General features: G+C 43.0%; 2 protein-coding genes across 5 annotated transcripts in view; both read left to right on the top strand.

The window, feature by feature from the left end:
* The window catches only part of TBC1D23 (TBC1 domain family member 23), a 58,832-nt gene extending 53,778 nt beyond the window's left edge, over positions 1 to 5,054 (top strand). For 2 of the 3 annotated variants that reach the window (XM_032351036.1, XM_032351044.1), the window contains exons 16-18: positions 482 to 617; positions 2,366 to 2,560; positions 3,397 to 3,478. In XM_032351036.1, the coding sequence (XP_032206927.1) occupies positions 482 to 617; positions 2,366 to 2,560; positions 3,397 to 3,478 (413 nt within the window). Of the gene's footprint in view, positions 1 to 481; positions 618 to 2,365; positions 2,561 to 3,396 lie in introns of all 3 variants that reach the window. The other variant, XM_032351026.1, reaches the window with a different exon arrangement.
* Positions 5,055 to 10,425: 5,371 nt separating this feature from the next.
* On the top strand, positions 10,426 to 26,764 carry NIT2 (nitrilase family member 2). Of its 2 annotated transcripts, XM_032351003.1 has the most exons (10): positions 10,426 to 10,531; positions 12,644 to 12,762; positions 14,255 to 14,375; positions 15,574 to 15,662; positions 18,965 to 19,058; positions 19,647 to 19,721; positions 21,030 to 21,108; positions 22,561 to 22,659; positions 24,707 to 24,762; positions 25,092 to 26,764. In XM_032351003.1, exons 1-10 carry the CDS (start codon positions 10,504 to 10,506, stop codon positions 25,181 to 25,183), a joined length of 852 nt encoding a protein of 283 aa, XP_032206894.1. In that variant the 5' UTR covers positions 10,426 to 10,503; the 3' UTR covers positions 25,184 to 26,764. The 2 variants fall into 2 exon arrangements, with proteins under 2 accessions (XP_032206894.1, XP_032206903.1); XM_032351012.1 differs by lacking the exon at positions 19,647 to 19,721.
* Positions 26,765 to 27,407: the final 643 nt, after the last annotated feature.

The raw sequence follows: 27,407 nt of genomic DNA, 5'->3' as shown, positions 1-27,407 counted from the left end.
GGCAGGCAGAGAGAGAGAGAGGAGGAAGCAGGCTCCCTGCTGAGCAGAGAGCCCGACGCGGAACTCAATCCCAGGACCCTGGGATCATGACCTTAGCCGAAGGCAGCGGCTTAACCCACTGAGCCACCCAGGCACCCAGATTAGAGTCATGTTACATAAAGCAAAAGTTTTGAAATTCCTCAGATAGTTGTCTTTTAAAAATTTATTTACATTATTTATTTTTTATTCACGTATAGTTGACACACAGTGTTACAAGTGTATTCTTAGTATTTTCACCTGACTTTCTTACTGTGTGGCCTAATGTTTGAAAATAGTATTTCTGTATTATGCCAGTGGCATAAGGAAATACAGTAGCAGGATTAGAATTGTTTTGTTTTTCAAAATATATGTTTAAAATATTGAAATCTTTTTCAGGCTCTTAAGAAATGTCTCATTTTTAAAATTGGTAATTCCCACTTTTAATGCTTTCAATTCTCTGTAGATGAAATTGATAGCTCTTCAATGTCAGATGATGACAGAAAAGAGGTTGTAAACATCCAGACTTGGATCAACAAGCCAGATGTCAAGCATCATTTTCCTTGTAAAGAAGTTAAAGAAAGTGGACACATGTTTCCTAGGTACTTTTTAAAAAATGCCTTCTGCTGAAGTAAAATTAAATTTAGTTAATAAAAAAACACCTGCAAAAGAAATTTTCTTTATGCAAGTATAAGATATAATTTCACTTTGTCAACTTGTATTATATGTCCTGATTTTTATTTTTCTTTTCTTTTATTAAAAGAATTTATTTGAGAGAGAGAGTGTACAAGTGGGGAAGGTGCAGCGGGAGAGGGAAAAGCAGGCTCCTCACCGAGCAGGGAGCCCAGTACAGGGCTTGATCCCAGGACCCGGAGATTATGACCTGAGCCTAAAGCTTACACTTTACTGACTGAGCCACCTAGGCACCTCTACATGTCTTGATTTTAAGAATATTTCTTACGGGGGCACCTGGGTGGCTCAGTGGGTTAAAGCCTCTGCCTTCAGCTCAGGTCATGATCCCAGGGTCCTGGGATCGAGCCCCGCATCGGGCTCTCTGCTCAGCAGGGAGCCTGCTTCCTCCTCTCTCTCTCTCTCTCGCGCTCTCTGCCTGCCTCTCTGCCTACTTGTCTCTATCTGTCAAATAAATAAAATCTTTAAAAAAAAAAAAAAGAATATTTCTTACGTATTTTTTATTTTGAAAATTTTAAGCAAAAAAGTTGAAGGAACAGTACATTGAACATCTTTATAGTTTGTTTTCTCTATTTGGGGGAATAGGTGGTGGAATAGGATTCTTCTCTTAGGTTCATTGGATTTTAATTTCTATTTGTACTACCCCATCTTTCCATTTTTTATCTATATATAGGCACAAGAATATACACAGTTCTCTTTTGTCAAGCCATTCAGAAGAATCTTACAGATATGACACTTTACCCTAAATGCTTCAGCATAAGTCACCCAAGAATATGAGCATTATAACTCTTCAAAAACCTTAAAATGAGCATCATTCAACATACAGTTCACACTCAGATTTTTCAGAGTACCCCCACAGCATCTTTTATAGTCTCTGGTTTTTTTTCTTCCCGATCCAGGATCTAGTCATGGTCTACACATTGCATTTGCCCATTAATCGCTTTAGTCTCATGCCATGTCCAATAGTACCACTACCCTTATCAGCACCTCCCCTTTGCTCTATGATGAATGAATCCTGAGGCTAGGCCATTTATTCTGCAGAATGTCCTGCATTCTGGACTTGTCTGATGCTAGTCTTATTGTATTACACAAAAGTGTATGAGTATATCCCTATAATAAATGAACTGAGACACAAAGAGGGGGACACAGGCTGAGACACAATAATTCTATGCCCATTCTATGTTCAAGATCCACTTACAGAATATTATAAAACATGTAAGGCAGCCCAACTACTGCTTAGCGGTCTTCAGTGTAGAGTATATACTGTAGTATAGTGAGTGAGAATAGTTTATGAGTATAGATAGTAACTCTGGGAAAGTTTGAAAAGTATTGTCTTCCATATATCATGCAGAGTAGATTCTAAAAATATTATTTAAATGATTTCTAATTGTATTGTAGTTTTTATTATATAAAATATAAAACTTGCTTTTATATAGTTAACAGGATTTTCTGTTAATAAAATACTAATTTTTCATACCATTAAAAGGAACTTAAAAATGTTACTGGGTACCTTTTTGTTCTTAGGTGATCCTTTGTCTATATTCTTTAATTCAAAAGTAATTTCATCTGGATTGAATATTTTTTATTGTGTTAACAGCTGTTTTGCATGACATTTCTTTAAAATTCTTCTTGTTTTTTAATGTTTTTTTTCCCTCTCAAGTCATCTGTTGGTCACTGCAACACACATGTACTGTTTAAGGGAGATTCTTTCACGGAAAGGATTGGCTTATATACAGTCTCGACAAGCACTAAATTCTGTAGTTAAAATTACATCTAAAAAAAAACACCCTGAGCTAATTACCTTCAAGTATGGCAACAGCAGTGCTTCAGGAATAGAAATCTTGGCAATCGAAAGGTAAGATTTTCTTAGGATGATATCTGAATTGTTGAATTAGTTCATTATTAAACATAGTTTGTTTCTCTGTTTGGGGGAGTAGGTGGTGGACTAGCATACTAGAGCCACTTTTATCAGCATTCTTCGCTGATTTTTTTCTTCTGTATCTTTAGTCACATGTGGCTAATCAGCATGTGGTTCCAGTGAGTGCCATAGCTAATTTCATAAACTTTTTGACTGAAGGGCCTTTAAGTAATCTGTACCATTGCTGCACTAAATGCTGGTTTGTAAACAGGTAGGAAGCTTGTTTCAGAATATAAGTCAGTGTTTCTGTTTTCTTTCATCAAAAAAATTCTTGCTTTGAAAATGTGTCAGCAAAGTAAGCAGTGTGCTGTGTTGTATATTTAATTTACAATCTGGTATAAGTTCCTTCTTGTCTTAATGTGGACCAGTGACAGAGTTCATGTACTGGCACCAAGAGCTGTAGGACCACACTCATCTCAAAACTAAACCATCTTTATAATCTTTTAAAAATGTGAACCCCAGAGGAGTTGAATGACTTGGAGATCTTCACACCTAGCTTGTGATCAGACCAGATACAGCCTTCCTGACTCCTGATGCGTGGTTCATTACATGTGGCTGTACACTATATGAAAAATCATGTAGCTTTACATTTAGATTTTCTTTCTTTCAAAATGTGCTTTCGAGTGTGTATTGGATAAGTTATGGTAAATATGAGGATGTGTCTGCTTGCTTTGTAGGTTAGGAAGGCTTCCCACTGGAAGTGACATCTAAACTGAGTCCTGGAGTGAAAGCAATTTATATTAATACATATGTATATTCTCTCTCCCCACCAGGTATTTGATTCCAAATGCAGGAGATGCTACCAAAGCCATAAAACAACAGATCATGAAAGTTTTGGATGCTTTGGAAAGTTAATATAAAAGAGAATTACTTCAAAAGAAATTAAGGCAACCAAGAGAAAGAAACAAAGACATATTTTCCTGATTGAATACTAACTGAGGACCTTTCATTTGCTCATGGGGGTGCTTGAATTGCAGGTCTAAGTATGTGTGAATTATTATAATCAATTTCTGGACAGTTAAAATTTTTCTTAAATTTTCTTTTGCATTTTCAGTTTTGTAAAATGATTTATAAAGGTCAGTTATTAAATGACTTTGAAGTAACTGACCCTATGCCCTTATGAACTAAGGGTACAGAATGCAGTTCTGTTTTGAAGAGCTGTGTTTTAAAAAGGGAACATGTATCACTTTCAGATTTAAAAAGACCCATACACATATATACTTGCAATGTCTTCAATGAAAATTAGAGATAGAATTAGCTGAAGAGACCCCTTTAATTGCTACATTTAGTTTATCCACTGAGCAGTATCAGAAACTGAGAGTATTACATAGATTAATAGCTTGCTGTTTCTGTCCTTATAAAAAAGTGAAATCTTTTCAGTGAAGTGGGTGAAGATTCCAGCCAACTCAGAAATGCAGTCCAGTTAGTGAAATGTGAAGCATCAGTATCTAAATCATTTTTTGCATCATTAGCTAATGATTTGAACACTGGGTGCTTCACATAATAAACTTCATCCTAATGGTTTCTAAGGAGCAGTTAAAAGTATAATAATAAGTAGGTAGGCATACTAAGATTAAAATAAACATTTTGGGGACAAGAATTATACCTATAAAAATGTCATTGGTCTTTATTACAAGTGGAATATTTGATTTAGGATATTTCAGAAGGGTGTTGTACACACATTGATTTATCCTTACTGAGGTTATGGTCTGTGACCACATTAGTGTCCACTTAAATGAAAGCCAAATAATAAGAGAGCTATATAAAGTACAGTTGTTTTATCATCTCCGAATTTTTTTTCTCTTCTTTGGTTTTTGTCTTCTCTTGCTAAAGTTCTGGTGGTTTGAAACTATTTTTATTTTTTAATATGACAAAACTAAAAAGTGATCTTCATTTTGCAGCTTTCTCAGTTTAATTTATTGAGGTCTATATTAGACACATTTGGTGAGAGAAAATCTGGGAACATGTTTGGGGCTATGGAATGACTCCTTATAAAATCTTTTTGGGAACTAGCAAATCCTAACAATTTACCATGTCCTAAAATGTAATGGATTATCTCTAAGGGGTTGATAGGAGAAATATTTAGATGTACTCTATTTATAGCCAGTTTTTGGAAATCAAGTGAATAACAGGCAACATAGTTCAAGATATTTTATTCTAATATCTAAATAAAAACCGTTTACTTGAGTGGTTGAAGACATTTGCATGAAATTGCACCTGGTGAAGTACTTGGTATTTATAACTCTACCCACAACGGTTGTATTGCATTTTTCTTATTTTCTTTGGCACCCGCCCCCTTTAGAAATGCCCTGAAGTCTCCATTTTTTGCCCATTTCAGCCATGGGACTTTTTTCATAATATTAATGTAAAGATGTTTGTGTTACAGTTTATAAATTACAGTTGTAAATAAACCAGTACAGTTTGCTCATAACTTTGTTCTTAATGACTCTTTTTCGACGTTTTTCTCCCCTCCCGCTCCCCATTTGTAAATCTCTGTCGGTAACACAAAATTAGAAAATTGATGGCTATCCTTTCAGTGGAATTTAATGTTTAAGTTTTAGGATTGAAAGTATTAGATTTTTATTTCAGCTCATCTATATGGGGAAGGAGGAAAGAGGTGGTTTAATGACATTAAATTCCACATGTAATAAATTTCTGCCTTGACCAACTTAACTTCCCTAAACTTTAGTTTCCTCATCTGCAGTAACCCTGCGGTTCTAGTCATAAATATCAAATAAAAACACATGTCACTGATTGTATTAGGCACTTATGTAGCTCATCTTTCCTTAACGGACCCACTAATTACAGAACTAGAATTCACTCTGGGATATCCACCTCTATGGACTCTCAAGGATTGCAGAGTTTGCAACATGATGAAGTTGTTAGTATTTCCTGTATTTTCAAGATTAGAAAACGAAGGCTGAAAGACCTGAGCCGAAGGCAGTCTACTCAACATACTGAGCCTCCCAGGCGCCCTATGATATATATTTTTTAAAAGATTTTATTTATGGGCACCTGGGTGGCTCAGGAGGTTGGGCCTCTGCCTTCGGCTCAGGTCATGATCTCAGGGTCCTGGGATTGAGCCCCGCATCAGGTTCTATGCTCAGCGGGGAGCCTGCTTCTGCCCCCTGCTGCTCTGCCTACTTGTGATCTCTCTGTCTAATAAATAAATAAAATCTTTAAAATAAAAAGATTTTATTTATTTGAGAGAGAATGAGAGTGAGCAACCATGAGAGGGGAAGGTCAGAGGGAGAAGCAGACCCCCACTGAGCAGGAACGCCCCACCTCCCATGCGGGACTCAATCCCAGGACTCTAGGATCATGATCTGAGCCCATATAATAATCTAACATACTAAACTAACCAGCCATAGATTGGCATATCTCTTTAAAATTGACAGTTTGTCTTGCAGAAAACCCAACTCTGTCGGTTGTGTGATGAAAGTAATGGTTCAACTCTGCCCTTAACATTTTGAATTAAAAAATTTATTGGGGGCACCTGGGTGGCTCAGTTGGTTGAGCGTCTGCCTTCAGCTCAGGTAATAATCTTAGTGTCCTCAGCTTGAGCCCTGAATTAGGCTCCTTGCTCAGTGGGGTGCCTTCTCCCTCTGCCTGTCGCTCCCCGCTCTTTTGCTTGCTCGCTCTCTGCCTCTCTCTCTCTCCCTACCTCTCATAAATAAACATTTTAAAAATAAATAATTTGTTGAACTATAATCCATATACCATAAAGTTCACCTTTTGAAGGTCCACAAAGCGGTTTTTAATATATTTACAGACTTGTGCAACCATCACAACTATTTTACTTCAGAACATTTCATTGCTCAAAAAAAATCCATACCTGGGATGTCTGGGTGGCTCAGTTGGTTCAGTGGTGAAGCACCTGCCTTTGGCTCAGGCCATGATCCCAGGGTCCTGGGATCCAGCGTGAGTTGGCTCCCTGCTCAGGGGGGTCGGGGTGGGGGGGCGTCTGTTTTTCTCCCTCCCTCTGCCCCTCTTCCCATCCCTCCCCCACTTGTGTGCTTTCATTCATGTACTCTCTTTCTTTTCTGTCTCAAATAAAAGCTTTAAAAAAAAAAGATCCATACTCTCCTTTTTCCTTTCTCAACCTCCAGCCCTTGGTAGCCACTCGTTTCCTTTCTGTCTCTATGGATTTGCCTGTTCTGGACATTTCATGATAAAAGGAATCATACAGTGTCTTTTATGTCTGGCTTCTTTCACTTTGAATAATATTTTCAAGCTTCCTCCATGTTGTAGTATGTATCAGAATTTTGTTCCTTTTTATGGCTGAAGAATATTCCATTTATGGATGTATCATGTTTTATTTATCCATCACTTTTTAAAAAGATTTTATTTATTTATTAGAGAGAGATTGAGTACGGGCCGGGGGGGGGGAAGAGCAGAGGGAGAGGGAGAAGCAGTCTCCCTGCTTAGCAGGGAGCCTGATGCAGGCTCAATCCCAGGACCTGAGATGATGATGTGAGCCGAAGGCAGATGTCTAATCGACTGAGCCACCCAGGTGCCCCTATCCATTCATCACTTGTTGGAAATTTGTGCCAAGCTCTAAATCCAATAAGAGAATTGTCAAGTTGGATCTTTTGATTTTTGTATTATCATACATTTTCCTTCAGCCCTTCATCTCTATTAGTTATTGTAACTATTAGTTGTATTAGTAACTTAGTTATTGTAACTGTTAGTGACTATTGTAACTGTTAGTCTATTGGATATCTACCTCACCCCCAAGAATTGAACTTTATGTCCTCACTGTTGTATATATACCTCACCACTCAGAATTGCACTTTATGTCTCCTAGACTAACTTCCCTAATACTACAAAGAGTAATTGGAGGATAAGGTGCTGAGGGAAAAGACACCAGTTAAGTTGCCTAAAGCAGTCTCCTCCAAATGAGGAAAGCCTAGCCATGGCCACAGGGACAGAAAAGGAGGCAGCAATCAAGGGGTATTTTAGGAGAGTCAGAAGGGCCCTGTCCTTAACCAAAGGTGGACAATAAAAGACTTGAAAGATACAGGGGTGATTTCAGTTTTTGAAGGGAGGACATGGGGAACTGGGAGAATTGGAACAAATGTGGTGGTGCCTATATTTAAGAGCAAAGCTGGGAGAAGCTCTTGTAGAGATGATAAAATTAGTTTTGGACAGTTGAGTTTAAACTGATGTCAAGACATATAAATAGAGATGACTTCCAGGCAGCTGGGGATGCCGGAAAAGCTCCTCTGGAGTAAAAGTAGAAATCTAACCAGTATCAGCTTGGAAAATGATCAGTAGAGTTGTGAGACTTGATTGGCGATGCCAGATTTTGAGCTGGGCTCTGGAGATCCACTTAGTGTAGTGCTTTTATTCTTTGGCTGTTTTTCAAATGTCAGATGAAAGGAACATGGAAACATGAAGGCAGAGGTTCACAGGGGGTGAAGATGTGACAGGAAAGACTGCACAAACTCGGTCCTCCAGCCTCTTCTTTTGCCTGTGAATCTTTTGTGCTACAGATGATGAAAAGTTCTTGAGAATGAGGTGATTTGCCTTACCCTCCATCAGTGGCAGAGCCAGAACTGGAACCCAGTGACTAGCTTTCCCTTATGCCCAGAAAGTTCTAAAGGAATGCTCAAAAACAGTTTTCGTATTTCTTAACTGTTCCCTTTTCTAGAACCCGTCACTGGCTTCCCTGAATGCGATGTAGGGAACACAGCACCCACAGACTCTTGGTCTGGATATCCCTCTCCTGCTTCTCTTACCTCTTAGGTGGCTCCTTACTAGGCCCTACTTAGGCCTGTGCTTTTCACAGTCCACTCACATGTTGTCATCCATACTCAGAACTTTGTCCTAGTTTAAATTGCTGGTGTCTCCTAAATCAGTCTCCAGCCTGAACATCTGAGTTTGAGGCTTATGGCCAACTGCCTAGTGGGCATCTCCACCTATATGCTCTAATAACATGTCCAGCCATGTTTGGTACTACTGTCAGATACAGCTTTATGCCAATGAACTTACAAATCTAAATGAAATGGGTGACCTTTTTTGGGCAGATTATAAGTGGCCAATATTGACTCAGGAACCTTAATAGGGTAATAAACATAGCAGAAATTAAAAGGTTATTATCTTCCTGCTGTAAAGCCAGGCCATAATTACTATTATTTTCCCCCAACTTTTTATTATGAACGTTTTATAATTTGAAATTTTATAGTTTAAAACTTAGAAGGTCTTAAAATAGTACCATGAACAGCTATATGTTCTCCTCTTCGATTTAATAAATTTGCCACATTTGTTCTATAAACACGTTTTCTGTTTGTCTACCATTTTCCAGTCAGACTTTCTGACACTTTACCCCTAAATATTTCAGCATGCATCTTCTCAGCGAAAAGACATTGGCATAATAACAAAAGTCATTAAGGTATCAAATACCCAGTTCATACTTTAATGTCTCTATTCCAAAAATGTTTTGAGTATCCTTTTAAAAACTAGGATCCAAACAAACAAACTAGGATCTACTTCAATAAACTACTCCAGAGCATTGAAAAGGATAGCAAGAAAAAAGGAAAAAAAAAAAAAAAGGATAGCAAGCTTTTATTTGTTTTATGATTTTTGATCCCCAAACCTAACAACAACAACAACAACAACAAAAACACACGAAACACAAAATTCAAAGAGCAATCTGGGGCGAGTGGGTGGCTCAGTCAGTTAAGCCTTTGCCTTTGGCTCAGGTCATGTTCTCAGGAATCCTGCTCAGCAAGGAGTCTGCTTCTTCCTCTCCCTCTGTCCTCCAGCCCCCACACTCACTCTCTCAAATAAATAAATCCTTTTAAAAAATCAAAAAGCAATCCTAATAAATATAAATGCAAAAGTCCTAACAGTATCAGTGTGTTTCAGTAACAGTGAGTAAGATGCAGGCGGGGCTGGGTAGGGAGAGATAGGTAGGGGGCTATGGGATCAGGCTCACAGAAATCCCAAAAATGCTGAGGTGTAAAGGAACCAGAGATAAGGAACAAACCAAACCACCCTGCCCTAGGAGTGAGGGGGAGGGGGAGTGTCTTAAAATAGTCATCTGTGACCAACAAAAAATAACCAGACCCTAAAAAAGAAGCTTTTAAAGATGTTATCACTAGTCATTACTCAAACCAAGACATCACAAGAATAAGGCCACAAGGTGCCTGGCCAGTTCTAAATCAAAGACTATCAGTGAAGGCTCTCCTTGGCAGTGCTGTCGGGACCCCTCTCACTCCTAAATGCTTTTTTCCCTGTATCCTTGCTTAATAAATTTCTATCGCTTTACTCACTCTACTGTCTGCGAGACTCATTCTCTGATTCCCTGAGACAAGAACCTAGCTTTCCCTCTTCAAGACGACTGAACTTTAGAGGGTACAGTATTTGAACTGTTTCTCTTTTCCCCTCCCCGATGACGGAGCAGCCTTGTGGTCAGAGCCCGCAGATGTCTTGAGTGCGTAAAGCAACCTAGGTAATTCCATCCCCTTCACAGGGACTGTTCAAGTAGCCCAAGGCAATCACCAAATAGAGTGTTATTCCCGGCCAGAGGTCATCTAACCCGCAAGAGGTTCGGTCTTTTTGCTGACCATCGGAGAGGCCGATTGTTAAATACCACCCCAACTTAGATCGCCCCCCTTGGGCCCTTTGGCTTTTGAGGCATTCCCTTTTCCGGATTGGGATGTCATTAGTCGTTTCTCGTTGCTTCATCTTAGTGCAAACAGCGGAGGACTCCCAGGTGCTTGAGGAGAGCAGGGAAGCGGACATGCTCTGGGCGGAGCCGGAGGCGGGGCGTGGACGGAGCCTAGGGCCCCGCCCCCTCCTGCGCGCGGCTCTGCCCCGCCCCAAGCCGTGTCGCCGCTCCGGATTCGGAGACCTCCTCTCGGGCCGCGCTACCGATGGTGCTACCTGGGAGAGCGATGGCCAGTAAGTAGCTGGGCGGCCGGAGCTCAGCCCTAGGAGAGGGAGGCCTAGGTGGCGGAGCCGGCGGCGGGTCTCCCCGGCTCAGCCGCTGGCCTCCGCTCCGTGTCCCCGCCGCGCTCCAGGCCTTCCCCGGACCGGCGTTCTCGGGGCCGGAGGCTCGGGCGGCTTGGCGGCGGCGGAGCGCGGCCCGGCGCACTCCCGGGGACTCGGGGCTTCCGGGAGGGCCGGGCGGCCGCGGGAGCGCCAGGCCTCCCGGCCAGAAGGGCCCGCGCTTTCCTCCTCGCAGGGCTCCTGCGTCCCGTGCTTCTGGGTGCGTTCCGGGGCCGCCCCCTGCAAGTTCCCCCGCGCGGGAAAAGGCGCGGAGACGGGTGCTCACTTCAAATCCAAGTTCCGCACCCCGCTTTCCCGGCCCCAACTCGAGGACTGCACTCTCAGTAAAGCCTTCGGGGATTACGATACTTCAAGTGTGGGAACCTCTGCCTGGTGGGATTCCTGGAGGCTCTTTGGTTTTGCATCAGAAAGCGCGACTCTCCAGCGGGGTGGCTTTCACTCTCCTCCCAGACTGATTTTTGGACTTGCGTTTTGCAAAGGCATCAACCCTGATTGCGGTTGGAACCCTGTCGCGTGAAAATGAAGCGTGTGTTTTCTTTTGTTTGGGCTGTGTGGTAAGAGGACTGGTTAACTTGCCCCCTGGTGCACACTCCCACAGCCAGTGGACAGTGCTCTCTTCTGATCAAGAAAACGGGACAGACTGTTTCTGTATCTGGACATTGAGCTTTCAGGTTAGGTATTACATGTCACTTACACATCTCTATCCTGGGTCGGCCCCAGGGGCACGTTTGTAGCGATCTCTGCCCCCAGGCTCTGCCAGATTCTTTTCTGGGAGGCTTTGAAATGCTCTGGACTCATTGTCTGGAGACCTGGATTTTTTTTTTTTTTTTAAGATTTTATTTATTTATTTGACAGAGATCACAAGTAGGCAGAGAGGCAGGCAGAGAGAGGAGGAAGCAGGCTCCCTGCTGAGCAGAGAGCCCAGTGCGGGGCTCGATCCCATGACCCTGAGATCATGACCTGAGGTGAAGGCAGCGGCTTTAACCCACTGAGCCACCCAGGCACCCCTGAACGGGGAAAATTTTATTATAAAGAATGATTAACCAGTAGGTGATTATTCTTAAGAGCTACAAGAGAACTCTAAAGGATATAGGAAAAGCTCATGTAGGCTGTAGCTATTACCTCAAGGAGGTTAAGAAGCCTGGAAGAGCCCCTGACCTCCTTGGCTGACAGCATTTCTTGTTGGCCACATAATCCGTGGGACTCAGTCTCGAGGTAAATGTAGAGCCCCTTACTCACGTAGCAGGAAAAAACACTGCTGACTTTTCCTTCTGTAGTCTCTCTCTCAGCCTCTCCTGGTGCTTCTTATTTGCTACTTACTGTTGTGCTCCTTGGGGCACAGGAATATTCAGTGAGTGCAAAATCTCACAGGTGCCCGCAGGCCCTGCCTGTGACTAAGCACAGGTGCTGCTCATCGGCTGCCAGACTCCCCACCCCCCATCCCTCCTGCACCTGGCCAGCTGGTGACACCAGGCCCCAGCTGGTGCTGGGGAAGCAGAGACTGGCGCCTCTCCTTCTCATGGGCCCACTGCCCTACTTCACGGGGAATGGGTGATATCCAAGGGATTTCACCTGCAGTGAGATGGGCTTGATACTTGGACCAGGGGTAGGTTGATTCCCAAGGTCAAACAGGGATAATTCCATGTTCAAACTCAGCCTCCTTCCTTCAAGCCATGTTCTCATTAGTATGTGAGCAGCTGGCTTTACCTCCCCAACTTGAGGCTCCGGGGGGCCCCAGTGGGGACGTGGCCCGGGTGGGGGCTGCTCTACCCCAGGGTTTCTCAGCCTTGGCATCAGTCATGTTTCAGGTTGGATAACTATTGTGAAAGACTGTCTTATGGCCTGTGGCATGTTGAGCCACGTCCCTGAGTAGCACCCCAACAGCTGTGACCATCAAAAATGTCTCCGTTGCCACACGTCCCTGGGGTCAGAATTGCCCTCCGGTTGAGAATTGCTCTGATTTGGCAGTCAGATCTTCTGAGGGTTTTCTCTTTTCATCCTCAGCTTTCCGCTTGGCCCTCATCCAGCTTCAGGTTTCTTCCGTCAAATCAGATAATGTCACTCGAGCCTGCGGCCTCGTCCGGGAGGCAGCAACACAAGGAGCCAAGATCGTTTCTCTGCCAGTAAGTATGGAGGCGGAGGTGGCCACCTCGTTCTGGACACTCTGGACCGAGTAGAATCCTGCCTGCTAGTGCTGGTGGTGCTCTTGGGTCCGGGGGTCCTTCCGTGCTTGTCTGGAAGATGACCCTAGCAATGGTCTTCGTGATATGATGTGCCAGCATGGTTACAGGTCTTTAACTTTAGGGTCATCTACTCTTTCCAGAATCCTGGGAGGTTGTAAGACTTACTTAAAGGTCAGTGCCTTGGATACTTACCTTCTTTCCTTGTGAAATGAAGTCTTTACAGGACCATGATAGAGTTTAGTGCTAAGCCTCCCACATTTGTAGAAAACTGGAAATTGTTAGAGACACGGAGGAAGCCTGCAGCACCTCCCTAAATGCCGGAGCCTGGAGCAAGCCTGTAAGACCCTGCGTGTGTTTCCTAGGTGATGGCTTTCAGAACAGAGCCAGGGAAAGGATGCAGCCCATTTGTTTGTCAGTAGGTGGAGGGTGAGCCCCAGAGAAGGGGCCCACACAGGTTGGGGCCTGTGGTACTGCATCTTGTGGCTGAGGACCGCTAGCATCCGAGGCAGAACTACTCCAGGCAGCCCCCTCATCTGCTCTCCTGCTCCCCTGCTCCCACTCTGGGGAGGAAGTAGCCCTTTGTAAACCCTGCTTCGGTCAACTAGAGAATTTACAGGACCATTCGTACTTTAGGCTCCAGTCCATGAAAGATGTGGCCAGTGGGTAGGAATCTTTAACAAGGGAACACGAGATCTTAATGTGAATCCGGCCTGCCTTACAGCCACATTTCTGGGACCTCCCTGTATCGGTATCCTGACCATGGTCTCCTGTTGGTTTCAGTTGCTGGGGGCTGGAGTGAAAGCGCTTGGATTCTGCCTGTGCCCTCTCTCACACGTGGCTTGTATAAGCCGGCTGTCCTCTGGTTTGAGTTTCCTAGCACCGTGCGCGGTGCACAGTGCCCGTGGATGCAAATGAATGAATGAAAGTCAAAGTCTGGTTTCTGCTTTTCCATTATCACAGAGCCGTGGAAGAAAGACATATTCTGGGGAATGAGATTTCGCAGAATCAGCATGATAGTGCTGGAAGGGAGTCAGAAACCGCTCATTCTACAGATGATAATTCTGAGCCTGTGGATTCATTCTGACAGCCACAGTCCTGTGATTGAGCCGAGCTGTCACAGGGCCTGGGTGCCCAAGGGTGGGATCTTGTAGTTCTGTAGACGCTGAGGAAGAGGCAGATCTGCTAGATTGACAAGGACCCGAGGGAGCACACTGGACTTGTATCTGCTGGCCCCACCTGAGCCAGCCCAGGAGTTCTGCTTATGGCCACAGGCTCTTTACCTCAGGGATATTGTTGTTTTTCTTATCAGTTGTATTTTACCCCTTTGAGAGCAGAGCTACAAGAGGCAGCTCTGCTTTCTTAAAGCAGAACTTTAAAGTGAGTTGGATATTTGTGTTTTTTTCCCCCTTTTTCTCCACCAACATTATTCTAGGAATGCTTTAATTCTCCATATGGCACGAAATATTTTCCTGAATATGCGGAAAAAATTCCTGGTGAATCCACACAGAAGCTTTCTGAAGTAGCAAAGGAGTGCGGCATTTATCTCATCGGAGGTAACTTCCTACCCTCACGGTATAATGGCCCAAACATTGAAAGCATCTGAATAATTTCTGTTGTTACATTTAACCCATGAAATACAAGCCATATAAATTAGCATTGAAAAGAATGAGGTGGGAGCACGTGGGTGGCTCCTTCTGCTTAGGTCATGATCTCGGGGTCCGGGGTTGAGCTCCGCATCGGGCTCTCTGCTTAGTGGGAAGCCTGCTTCTCCCTCTTTCTCTGTACTCTCTCTCTCAAATAAATAAGTAAATAATATTCAGGAAAAGAAGGAAAGAGAGAAAAGAAAACAATGAGGTGGATTTTACATAATAATGTGGAAAAACGTTCCGGATACACCATTACATGGAAGAAGAAAGTTCAGTATGATGTGAACAGGTGCTCATTCAGATGAATCCCTCACACAAGAGGTTAAGTGTTTCCGTGTGTCTTTACATATGTAGCACAGAGTAAGTGTTGTGTAAGGACACACCAAACTGATGAGGACGGTTTTTCCCTGGAGAAGCAATGCAGATACAGGGGCAAGTGGAAATGTGGAAAGAAAAACCATATTGGAGTGTCTTTCATTGTACTAATACAAAGTTAAGAAATTGTTTTTTCACAAAGAGGCCATACACATCAAGGTAGCTTTATATTAGTGGTTTTGAAATACATTTTAAAATGTTCTGTTTGCTTAAAGAATACAGTAAAACTGTGTAATAAATATAGCAAAATTATTCTGTTATATTAAGAATTAGAATGAATGTGAGGTGAAGAAAAGACAAAGCAAGAAAAGGGAAATGCAGGAACTACATTCCATGAAGGCAGGCCCGGTTTACATTCCCATCTCGAGGCCTTTTGGATACAGTTATGTTTCAGGGCCTGGTGGATTCGGGTTGCACAACAGTGACTCCTCCGTGTTGCTCTAGTGTTAGAGATGCGGTGTAGGGCCAAGGTCAAAGCAGAATTCAGAAACAGTTTGGTTATTTTTGAAACCTGCCTTTGGCGGCTGACTTTATTATACTTCCTCTGTAGTCTGGAGTTTATCTCTGAAAGATCATCCTCACAAAGACAAAAAAACCCATTAATAACCCTTAGAAGGTAGTATACTTTATTGTTGGACCCAAGTGACTGTTTATCAAGTGCTGGTCTGGTGATCGTAAAAGAATGCTTTATTTAGAATCTTTGCCTGTGTGTTTCTCCTCTCAATGAAAGGTTCTATTCCTGAAGAGGATGCTGGGAAATTATATAACACCTGCACCGTGTTTGGGCCTGATGGAACTTTACTGGTAAAATACAGAAAGGTAAGCAGGGAATGTGTCAAGTCGCATAACCGATTGAGAATTTGCTGTAAAGTTCCCTAGTCCCTCTCACCGTATTGTACACACATGGGGCATTAGATGAATTGACAGTCGACTTGTCGAATCTTGGCTATTGATATTTTGATACAAATTTTAGACTAAGCCAAGTCTAAAATCTACAGGAATTTTGATTAGAATTACATTGAATATAGTGAGATCTTGTTGGGAAAGCTGACATCTTTGCTGTAGTAAATGCATGTACATTGAGGATTGTTAAATATTCCTGGTAAATTGATCCTTTCGGCATCATAAAATCCGTTTTTTCCCCCCTCATAATACTCTTTGTCTTAAAGTTTATCTCTGATATTCCTTTGGCCACTCTAGGCTTCTTATACTTAGTGTTTTATAATACATCCTTTTCTAATTCCTTATTTTCAATCTGTATTTGTCTTTATATTTAACATGGTTCTCCTATAGATAGCCTGCATTTGGGTCTTGTTATTGTCTTCATTCTGGCAACCTCTGCCTTTTAGCTGGAGTGCTTACTTCGCTTCTATTTAATATAATCATTGATATGGTTGGATTTAGCCATTAGACATTTTTCTTTTTCTTTTTTTCCTTTTGTTCCTGTTTTTTGCATTCTTTTGGCTTAGTTGAGTGTTTTTTAGAATTCCATTTTATCTCTTGGCTTTTAGCTATATACGTCTTTGCTTTTTTTAAGTGTTGCCCTAAGGATTACAACATGCACCCTAGCTTTTTACAGTCTCCTTAGAATTACTATTATACTGCTTCATTGTGAAATTTAAGAGCTTCCCAATTGTATAGGTCATTCCTTTCCCGACCCCATTTTCTGTGTTAGAGTTGATATACATGTTGCATCTACATAGATTGTAAAAACACAATTTTTAAGTAGCTTTGTGTATTTTAAAGAAATAAAAATATTTTGTTTATTGGAATGTTTACCTTTCTGATATCTATCTATCTTTCTTTCTTTTTTTTTTTTTTATTAACATATAATGTATTATTTGCCCCAGGGGTACAGGTCTGTGAATCATCAGGCTTACACATTTTACAGTATTCACCATAGCACACACCTTGTCCAATGTCCATAGCCCAGCCACCCTATCCCTACCTCCCCGCCCAGCAACCCTCAGTTTGTTTCCTGAGATTAAGAGTCTCTTATGGTTTGTCTCCCACCCCAGTACCATCTTGTTTCATGTTTTCCTTCCCTACCACCCACCATCCCCCACCCTTAGAGCATAGTTCTATCTAGTTGGTATCTTTGCCTTCAAACAGAAAGACCTTCTTTAGAATTTTTGTAGTGAGGCTGTACTAGATACGAATTCCCTTAGTTTTTTATTTTGTCTTCATTCTTGAGAGATCTTTTCGGTGGAATAGAATTCTGGGTTCTATTCTTTTGTTCTGTTCTTTTGTCTCCTAGCAATTTGAATGACATTTTTCAGGTATCTTCTAGCCTCCTTTTAAAATTTTTCTGATATGTGGTGATTTGTATTATTCTCCTGTATGTAATTCTTGGTTTTTTTCTGTCTGCCTTCAAAATTTTTTTCATAATCCTTAGTTCTCAGTGTTTGGACTCTGATGTGCCTGCCTAGATATGGTTTTCTTTATATGTGTCCTGTTTGTGCTCCTTTATAACTCTTTCATTATATTAGGGGTATTATTTTGATAAATATTTTTTTGTTCCATTCTCATACTGGACTTCAGTTTTGATACTGTTCCACTAAACCAGGTCGCCAAGACTCGTTTCTTCTTGTTTTTGTTTTTCCTACCTTTTTTCTCTCTTTCAGTATTCTAAAGTGTGGACACGTTGCATTGATCTGTTTTCAAGTTCACAGAATCTTTCTTCTGTAAGCCCCAGTCTCCTTTATGCCAACCCAGTGAAATCTTTTAAAATTTCACATAAATACAAAATTTCACATAAAGTCACATAAACTTATTTTTCTACTGATATTTCCTGTATGTCCATTCATCAAGAGTGTATTTTTCTTTAGACCCTTAAGCTTAGTTTCTGTAGTTGCTTTTGGTAATTATCATATCTGGGTCTTGCTGGGGTCTGCTTCATTGATTGCCTTTTCCTTAAAGTTCAGTAACATTTCTAGTTTCTTTGTCTAGTGATTTTGAGTTGCATATTGGATTATATATTGTTGAGATTCCAGCTTCTATTATCTGAAAAATGTATTATTTTGTTTTACTAAGTAGTTAACTTGCTTGTACTCAAACACCCTACTTTTTTTCCTTTGGGAGGTGGGCAGCAACTTCGGCTACTCTGTTCTAAGTTGTTTAGCTTCAGCTGGGCTGCTTGGAGTCAGCCCTGCACATCTTTAATTCAGTACTTAGCCAGAGACTTGGACAGATTTTTATATGTAGAATTTAGGGCTCTTCCTCTTTGGCTTTCTCCTTTTCAGGATTTCTCCCTCACTTCTGAGCTGCTGTGAAGCTCTGTCCTCTGGTTCCTTGGGCCAGTATGGTTATAGGTGATTTTTACCACCACTTCTAGCAACAGCAGGGACGTTGCTTCCAGCTGAAAGGGTCTAAACAGGAAATTCACCCAGTGTCCTTGTCTTGTTCCTGATCTCAGTGTGGAAAGGCTTTTAATATTTCACTGTTAAGTATGATGGTCCTTCCTTTTTTTTTTTTTTCCAGATACTCTATCAGATTAAGGTAGTTCCCTTCCTAGCAGTTTTTTTCTTTTGTTTTTAGAATAAGAATGAATGTAGAAGTTTACCAAATGCTCACTGTGTACCTCTTAAGATGATCCTATGACTTTTCTTCTTCATTTTGTTAGCGTGATAAATTACGTTGATTGATTTCCTAATGTTAAACATTTGCTTTCCTTGAATAAACCCAATTTCGAAGTGATGTGTTACTCTTTTTATATATTGCTCTATTTAATTTGGAGAATTTTACCTGTTTTAATTACTGTCCTGCTCTCTACCTCTCCTGTCAGTTTGTCAGGTTGATTATGATTCTGTGACGACTTCATTGAGCATTTACACTGAGTAAAAGAATAACATGCTAATTGCTTCCCAAAAGAAACCTAGACCTCAGCTTGCGCACCACCTAGGAAAGAAGTGTCATAACTACAGCATGATTTTCCCATTTTGCGTATTAGAACTCATTTTGATAATATGTCAGCTTGTGGGGTGGGTTGTGGGCAGGTGGGGGTTGCTGTTTGCGTGGTTGATCTCAGAGCTTCCCAGCTTTTGGCCGTGGAAAGATGTTTGTTATGACTGCCGTGAGCCCTGCTGGAGTAGAGGTAACCAAATTCGTTACTTGTGGTGCAGCTCCATCTGTTTGACATTGATGTGCCTGGGAAAATTACATTTCAAGAATCTGAAACACTGAGTCCCGGTGATAGTTTCTCCACATTTGATACTCGTAAGTACCAGACCTGTTCACCTGTTTTAGTAGTATCAGTAGAAGACGATCATGTGCAGTGAATGCTGGAACACTGAAAAGAAATAAAATAAAATAAAATGGAAAAAAAAAGACGATCACGTGTTCCTTTTTTCTCCCTCTTATGGTCCGCACCCCCCCGCCCCCTGCACTTCTTTACACACCCTGACTGCAAGACCAGAGGGAGATAGGCAGAGACCAGTCAGAGATCTAGAAAGGGTAGGCTGACCGGAAAACTAGGGGTTTGACTGGATTTTGCTCTATGGTTTGGTCACAGCATGCTATTAGCATGATTGCTCCCAGAGTTTACCTCTTAGGCTGTGATTGAACACTTCCCACATAGATACTAAGCGTTCAGTCAGGATGAATTTCTCATTTCTAATCTAAGATAAATGATGTCTTTATGAGGTGAGATCCAAGCAGGACTAAGCTTATGCAGTCTCTCCATCCATGGCCCTGGGTTCGTGGATTGCCATCAGTGTTTGGTGATCTTAGACAGAGGCTTTACTCTGCCACACCATGTTGCAAGGAGTTGACTTCTCATTTGTGCATTTTCTGTCTGAAAAACAGCTTACTGCAGAGTGGGCCTGGGCATCTGCTACGACATGCGCTTTGCAGAGCTCGCACAAGTCTACGCACAGAGAGGTGAGATGGCCGCACGGCTGTGTGGTAGAGGTGCTTAGCGATGGGATTCTGCCTTGGTCTCTGTGGTTCGAGAGAGCCCTAGGCAGAAAAACTAGAGAAGAGGTCTTCATGTCTCCACCCTGTCCAGCTGCTGAGACTTGCTGCATGTGGGCAGTACGGTTTTTCGGAGATTGTATTTCAGCACACCGTGCAGCTAAGGCAGGAACCGTGCTCCTAAATTGCTCTGTTCTTTGAGCCCTTCTTGCTACTGTGTTTGGAAAGAGTCACTTGGATACCACTAGAAATAAGGATGTGGTCTATGGTGTCTGTCCTGGATTTCACACTCAGTAATCCTAGCCGTTGGGTACAGTAGAAATGTAGTCTGTGACCTTCCAGTCCAGAGAAGTGTCCTGCTGGCCTGCAAGAATACTGACCAAGTCAGAAGACCTGGGTTCTGGTTCCAACTCTTCTTAATTGACATGATACTTTGGGTAAATTATTTAATTTTTAGGGGAGTGTGGATCTCAGTTTTTCATAGCTATGGTATGGAGATTAAGGAGGGAGAACTTAGCTCCTCGTATGTACTCAACAAATGTGAGCATCCCTACTAGACTGTCCAGGCTACTCTGATTGGACTTGACTTTCACCTAACAAAGCAGAGTGGGTGCAAATATTTTGATGGCCTGCTCAGCAAAAAAGATGGAAGAGCGTGGGCTCTATGTTGGCAGACACTCTCAAGCTCTCTCAGTAAGCATTAGAACACCCACTCTGCCCTCCGTTTCATTTGAAAAGCATTACGAAATGTGGTCCTTGTGGGAACCTGGGTGGCTCAGTCGTTAAGCGTCTGCTTTCAGCTCAGGTCATGATCCCAGCGTCCTGAGATCCAGCCCTGCATCGGACTCTCTGCTCGGCGGGGAGCCTGCTTCTCCCTGTCCCACTCCCCCTGCTTGTGTTCCCTCTCTCACTCTGTCTCTCTCTGTCAAATAAATAAATAAAATCTTTTAAAAAAAATGTGGTTCTTGGCCATGTGGAGCTGACCATATGGTGCTGTGAGAAATTTGAATGATATATATTTTTTAAAGTGAAGTCACATACCATGGTTTGGGTCATCAGTACCACCGTTTTTGTATGTATGTGTAAGCATGTGTGTGTCTCTAAAGGAATTCAGAGCCATAGCTTAGTACTCCTGACAGTGTCTGGCTTGGCGGACCTCTTATTAGGCTTGGGAAAGTTTGAGTTTGGTCCCCCCCCGGCTAAGGAACAAAATAGGGAGCTAGTGTGGTGGGGTGTTGACCTGGACCCACTCTTCTCTGGCCTTTCTCTCCCAAGGCTGCCAGCTGTTGGTATATCCCGGAGCTTTTAATATGACCACTGGACCAGCCCACTGGGAGTTGCTTCAACGAGGCCGGTAAGAAAGCATCTTGGGCAGACCTTCAGGTGTCTTGGTGTTGCTTTGTGCAAAGATTTCCAGTTTGGTGGGAGTACCAGCCTTTCTGATGCAGAATGCTGCCCCTGACCCAGCACGCTTGGACATCTAAATGCAGTCGGAAGAGATGAGTCACCCCATTGACGGTGCTGTTCAGATAGGGGTGCTTATCTTGCCCCAACATTTACACCATTCTGCCCATCCTGGAATACTCTGCCACAACACTTGTTACAGGCTCTTGTTTTATCTAATCTGTAAGTCCGAGCCATTGTATAGTGTCTTTGGCATGTCAGAGTAGCTGTATCCTGAGACCCATAAGGTTGGGGAGTGAGCGGAGAAGGGCAGATAGCAGAGGTGAGTGTAACATGGAAGGGAGGAGGAGTGTGACTGTGTGTGTCTGAACGTGTGCTGAAAACCATGAAATACTGGTCAAAAGTGCTGGTTTTCTTTATTACAATTTTGCTAATTGAGGTATAATGTCCTTAGAGAAAGATACACAAATTTTAAGTCTGTAGGTCAGTGAATTTTTACACATGTATTCACCTGAGACCAAAGTCAACACAGAACATTTCCAGATCTCTAGAATGCTGCCTTTTGTTCCTTCCATCAACCCTTTCCTTGTTTGCTCAGATGGAGCCGCTGTTCTCACTGTCTATAAATGATGGTGATATATATGTATATATATAAATGATATATTTATCAGGAGGCAGCAGAGGTGTTTGGCTGGGTGATTGATGGAAGATGGGGTATCTGGTACCATGTATATTAGTTAATGCAGTCTTGTAGAAAGCAACAAAAGCTTGAGAGACATTGGAATGGCCCGGCCTGGATCTGCTGTTTGAGCCTGGAGTGCTCCCAGGTGAGGTGGCCTGATGTACCCAGGCCGCCACCCGAAATTATTATCTAATTTGAGCTGGTGGGACTTCAGCCATTGAGGCCTGGAAGTGCCATGTGGCCCAGCAAGGCATATGGCCCCAGCAAGGCCAGTCCATTATCTCTGGCCACCTTGACTTGCTCTTTTTCAGGTGAATGGTTTGGCTCAGGCCAGGGTCTCAACTGTGGTGGTATTGACATTTTGGACTAGATTGTTCTTTGCTGTGGGGGTGTCCCATGCACGGTAGGATGTTTAGCAGCATCCCTGGTCTCCACCTACCAGGTGCCTGTAGCAACCCCCATCGTGAAAGTATGAAGGTCAAAGTCAGTGTCTTCGGACATTGGCAGATGTCTCCACTGGGCAAAATCACCCCCCAGCTGAGAACTGGTTTATGCATTAAGATACATACTTTCTGAAGAGGAAGAGAGGGTTTCGCGAATTGGTTGTTTCGTTCCATGTCCTGTCCTAGTTTTTAAAAGAAGGATCTGTACTTTTGGAATAGAAAGATGTTGCCGGTCTATAAGGTATGAATTACCTCTTTTTTTATCTGTTGACCACAGGGCTGTTGATAATCAGGTGTATGTGGCCACAGCATCTCCTGCCCGGGATGATCAGGCCTCGTATGTTGCCTGGGGACACAGCACTATTGTGAGTCCTTGGTGAGTTGGTTAAGCAGGGACACGCTCACCAGGAGCTTAAGGGAGGCAGCACTCTGGCTGGGGGGTTTTCTGATTCCTGACCAGCCCTGCTCCTCCCCCCGCCCCCATATCCTCACTGCCCACCAGGTCTGCGCCTCGTCTTTGAGAGACATTGCCGCCTGAAAACCATGTGAGAAAGAAATGGTCCTGCTGTCCTGATTGAGTGCTTGACCTTGGCCCTCCTCTGAGTTTCTGAGTGGCTTTTACTGTCAGTCAGACTTGGCTCACATGGGGGCAACAGGGCAGCACAGATGGGTGGGTGATTTTAATAAAAAGGGCTTCCAGACTCTTGGCCTTTGGTTAAAATTTAGGCTGGGTGACTGGTTCTAGAGCAGGAATTCATTACAGGGTGAGGATTTTGCTCCCTGCCTGACGAATAGAGGATGGAGGAGGATGAGTTCAATTAAGGAAAACTCTGACTTTGACCTCTGTGAGAGGGAAAAGCATTGTCCTAGGGAAACCAGCATGAAAGTCTGCCCAGCTGCGCAGGCATGTCATTTGTCACTGTCCGGATATCAAGGTCTGTAGTTGTGTGGTCCTCATAGTCCTTTCACACTCGTGGTCTCCGTGTGAACTCACGGAGGCTTTTCCTAAATTACGCTCCATTTATAGTGGCAGAATTGAAGTTCGCGGGACACAGTGGCTAGGACTAGAGTTTAGACTCAGGACTCCTGACTTCAGAACTTATGCCATGCCACTTCTCACACATTTGTATGATCACACACACACACAGATGTGTATTTCTCTAATTTCAGGGTAAATATACCAACAACAAGGCTGAGAAGGATTATCTATTACTGTGGGATCCCTGAAGTTCCCTCTTCTGATTTTACAGGACCCAAAGATTGAAGTGTGTGATGGGGAAGGCCTTGGAAGTATGACCAGGGAGCCTCAGGCACATTAGGATTGGGGAGGCACTGGCAGGCTTGAAGATTTCCTCCAACTTGGTTTGAGTTTCTCTGTCCAGATGTCAGCGATAGGCTTCCTGGCCTCTTGGGCTGCTCTCCTCCCCTGCTCGTTCTTCCGAGGAACTCTGTGACTGATCAAGCTGGCTGCTTCTGACGTGAAGTCTACAAGATTTGTCTTTGTTCCTTTTCAGAAATCTGTCTGTAGGATTTGGGGGCCCTCTGGCTTATATAGTCATCAGGATGGGTGCCTGGGGTTAACCCAAAGAGAGATCTTGGAATGCCAGAGCAAATGGGGGGAGAAATAGAAAAGAATAAAGAAGAATTCAGTTAAATGGCATTAATGATGATATTTGTAGCTCATTTGTGCCAGAAATGGATTTGTGGCCATCTGCGAGACAGAACCAGTCACTGTGTCAGATTGTTAGGTCAGATTACTTTATTTTGTGCATTGGAGAAATTTCATTTCACTAGATATCTTTGAAGTCCTGCTTTGGGCCAAGAGACTCAGGACTGGAAGGTTTTCCAGATCAGGCTTTCCCCAGATTTAGGGAGGAGGGTTGCTATTTTTAAGCATGGGGTTCTTCTCCTGTTGGGGTATGGTTTCCCCACCACTTCTTTCCTTTAGAAACTGAAACCCAGTGATGGGCTAACGAGCGACCACAAGCACGAGACCAGAGACCCAGGCCTTGCTGCGCTCTGCTCAGACCCAGCCTCTGTCCCTGGCCTTGGTAGGTGTGGAGAGCCAGACCACCCTCCCAAAAGGCTTGCTGCTACACTCAGGAAGGATGAGATAGCTTCCCAGTGTTTATAGGGAGCTCTGCTTCTGGAGGTGTATAACCGTGGAATAGCTCCCATTTCCTAGCCACTGGCTGTTTACAAAACCAACTGCATAATCCTCTAGGTCCTCACAGAGCTCTTACTTCCACTTTATAGGTTAGGGAATGGAGATAGCAGATGACTCTCCACAAGGCCACGGCAGCTACCTGAATGGTAGAGCAGGAATTTATGCCCCTCCCGTCTTGTATTACCCTTCCATTTCCTACCCCTGGGGCCCACAAGCATCAGCCTCTCTCACTCACTCCCTCCTCAATCTCTTTCAGGGGGGACGTCCTTGCCAAAGCTGGCACCGGAGAGACCATTGTGTGTTCGGACATAGGTGAGATTTGCGGGGCACAGCTAGGTCCGTGGGAGGTGATTCACTAGCTCTGAAGCTGCCGGACCCTGGAGGGGCTCCCTTGGGCCCCCTTTTCTTTTATCCGTGGTTCTCCGGCCAGACCCTGGGGGCTGTAGCTCAGCTTGGGATTTCTTGGTTTGGTTTGAAATGACTCCAGGGGCCGTGCCAGGCCACCTGGGCCTCTGAACAAGGCTGGTATTATTGAGTTATCTGCTGAGACTCTGGTGGTTTTTATACTGTTTGGGGAAGAAATTCTCATTGGTTAGTGGGGAGTTACATCTTAGTAATGGTACACTTTCCTGTTTTTGCAGACCTGAAGAAGTTGGCTGAAATACGCCAGCAAATCCCTATTTTTAGCCAGAAACGATCAGACCTCTATGCAGTGGAGGCAAAAAAGCCCTAAGCTTTATGTTTCTAACATGTCATGGAACAGGAGGATATGTTTCTGCAACGTAATCCTCTCCCTGCTGAATTCTTCAGAGTTTTTTGTTTGTTTGTTTGTTTTTAAATTCAGCTTTTTCCCTTCCTGGGAACACTCTAATGAGACGGTGGAGCATCAGCACAGGGTACTTTTCACACCAGATTAAATAGTTAAAAAGGATTGGGGCTCTGGCATTGAGCAAGGAAGGAGGAGAGGATGGCCGGACCCCTTCCAGACTACGGTGCCTCCTAGTAGTTGGTAACAGTACCAGACCTTGGTATCCAGGTTGACTCACGTGGTACAAATACGTTTGTGTCACACACGCCTCTTACCTCATTGCTGGGGTTGGGAGTCTGTTATGGAGAAACCTTGGTCTAGTGCTAGTGCTTTTCCGAGGAGGATGTTCAAGTTACGTTTTTAGTCTGTGCGCAGCCTTGGGGAGCCAGGCAATGGAGCCTTGGTGTTTGCTGGAGGAGATGGCAGCCCCAGTCCTTCCTAGCTGCCTGGGGGTTCTTTCTTCAAATTCAAGAAGGAGCTCATGAATCAAGCCCAGACCCTCCTGGTCTTAGGGGAAGGGTTGTGTCAACTGTGAATCCTACGGGAGAATGGCAGTGGTGGCATTTGGTCAAGGCAGCTAAAGATAAACCTCTGCAAAAGATTTTCTTGACGGGGTGAGTGCCTGAAAATCTTTTTGTTTTCCTCCCTAGTAACACCTTCTAGCTTGAGAAAGGCAGATGTTTAGCCGAGGGTTTTTCAGTATCCTTTTCCACAGTTAAAAGTTAAGAATTCCAATGCACTTTATTTTTATGTTATATGTTGGGCTGGTAAATGTTTAACAACCAGTTGTCCCCCGAAAAGCCCTGATTTTGCAGTAGCATTTGCCAGTTTCCATGGTGTTAATACTTTTGCCCCATGGCCAAGGTTCAGACTATCAGTACAACACCTCTAAACAGAGCTGGAAATAAAAGCACAGTTGGCACTTGTGAGCTGGGGCAGTCATGCTCTCGCACACCACTGTTTCCATATATATTTACCATCCTGGAAAATAAAACAAAAATTTAAAACAAAAGAATGCATGAGCACACATTTTATTAGCTGTGAGAATGACGACACCATTGTCATTTAACCTTTGGAAGCCAGCATTGTATACTCAGAATAACACAGGAGTGAAAAAGGGAAATGACATTTTAAAATTACATGTATTATTCGGTAGAAGTTGACACATGTATACATCCATGAAACCACTCTAATCAAGGTAATATGCAACCCTCACTCCTCCCAGCCTCCCCCAATCCTCAGCAGTTTTCTTGTGCTCTTGTATGGTCCTGTCTAGATACTCCCCTGACTAGATGCATCACTGTAGGTGAGTTTGAATTTTCTGTAATTACTAAGTGGAATCACACCATGTGTATACTTTGTGTCTTCTTTCACTCATCATGTTTGCAGACTCATCCCTGTGTGTATCACTCATTTCTTTTGTGTTGCTCAGTGGCAGTCTGCTATACGGATACACTGTAATGGGATAGTTTTTGGGTCTCAGAAATAAAGCTGCTAAAAACGTTTTGTATGAGTTGTTCATTTTTCTTGAGTAGGTATCTAGGAGTGGAGCGGTGGGGTCCTATGTGTATTTCATGGCCAAACTGTATTTCCAAGTGACTGTCCCATTTAACTTCATCACCTTGGTCTGTCACTGTCCCAGCTGCTCCACATCCTCAGCAATATTTGGTAATGAGGACTGTTTAAGTTTTGCCATTTTAATGTGTGTGTGATGTTATTTCATTGTGGTTTTTTCATTTTGTAATCCCCTAATAACTACTGATGCTGAGCATCTTTTCATGTGGTTTGCTGTCTGTATATCCCTTTTGGTGTGGTGTCTCTTCATAGCTTGCTCCCATATTTGTGTTGGGTTATTTATCCTCTTACTGATTAGTAAGAGTTCTTTCTATGCTCAGGATAAAAATCAGATACTATGTTTTGCAAATAGGTTCTCCAAATCTGAGAAAAAAAAAAAGTCTTTTCATTTTTTAAAAAGTATAGTTCAAAGCAGTAGTTTTTAATTACCCTGAAGGCCAGTTAATTGCTTTTTCTTCTTTTAAAGTTTGTCTTTTTTATGTTGCATTTAAGAAATTGCCAAACCTGATGTCACTGACTTTATCCTGTGTTTTCTTTTGGAAGTTTTATCGTTTTAGCTCTTCTATTGAGGTCT

This window comes from Mustela erminea, chromosome 1 (assembly GCF_009829155.1).
Source record: "Mustela erminea isolate mMusErm1 chromosome 1, mMusErm1.Pri, whole genome shotgun sequence".
In the NCBI taxonomy this organism is placed as follows: domain Eukaryota; kingdom Metazoa; phylum Chordata; class Mammalia; order Carnivora; family Mustelidae; genus Mustela; species Mustela erminea.
The sequence above is the reverse complement of the archived record's forward strand: the minus strand, read 5'-3'. Positions and strand labels throughout refer to the sequence as shown.

Excerpts from the sequence above, each read along its gene's own strand:
- NIT2 (XM_032351003.1), top strand. The coding sequence starts at position 10,504 with ATGGTGCTACCTGGGAGAGCGATGGCCA. Across the intron at positions 19,722-21,029 it reads ACAAGTCTACGCACAGAGAG|GCTGCCAGCTGTTGGTATAT; the intron begins GTGAGATGGCCG and ends TTCTCTCCCAAG. Across the intron at positions 22,660-24,706 it reads AGCACTATTGTGAGTCCTTG|GGGGGACGTCCTTGCCAAAG; the intron begins GTGAGTTGGTTA and ends AATCTCTTTCAG.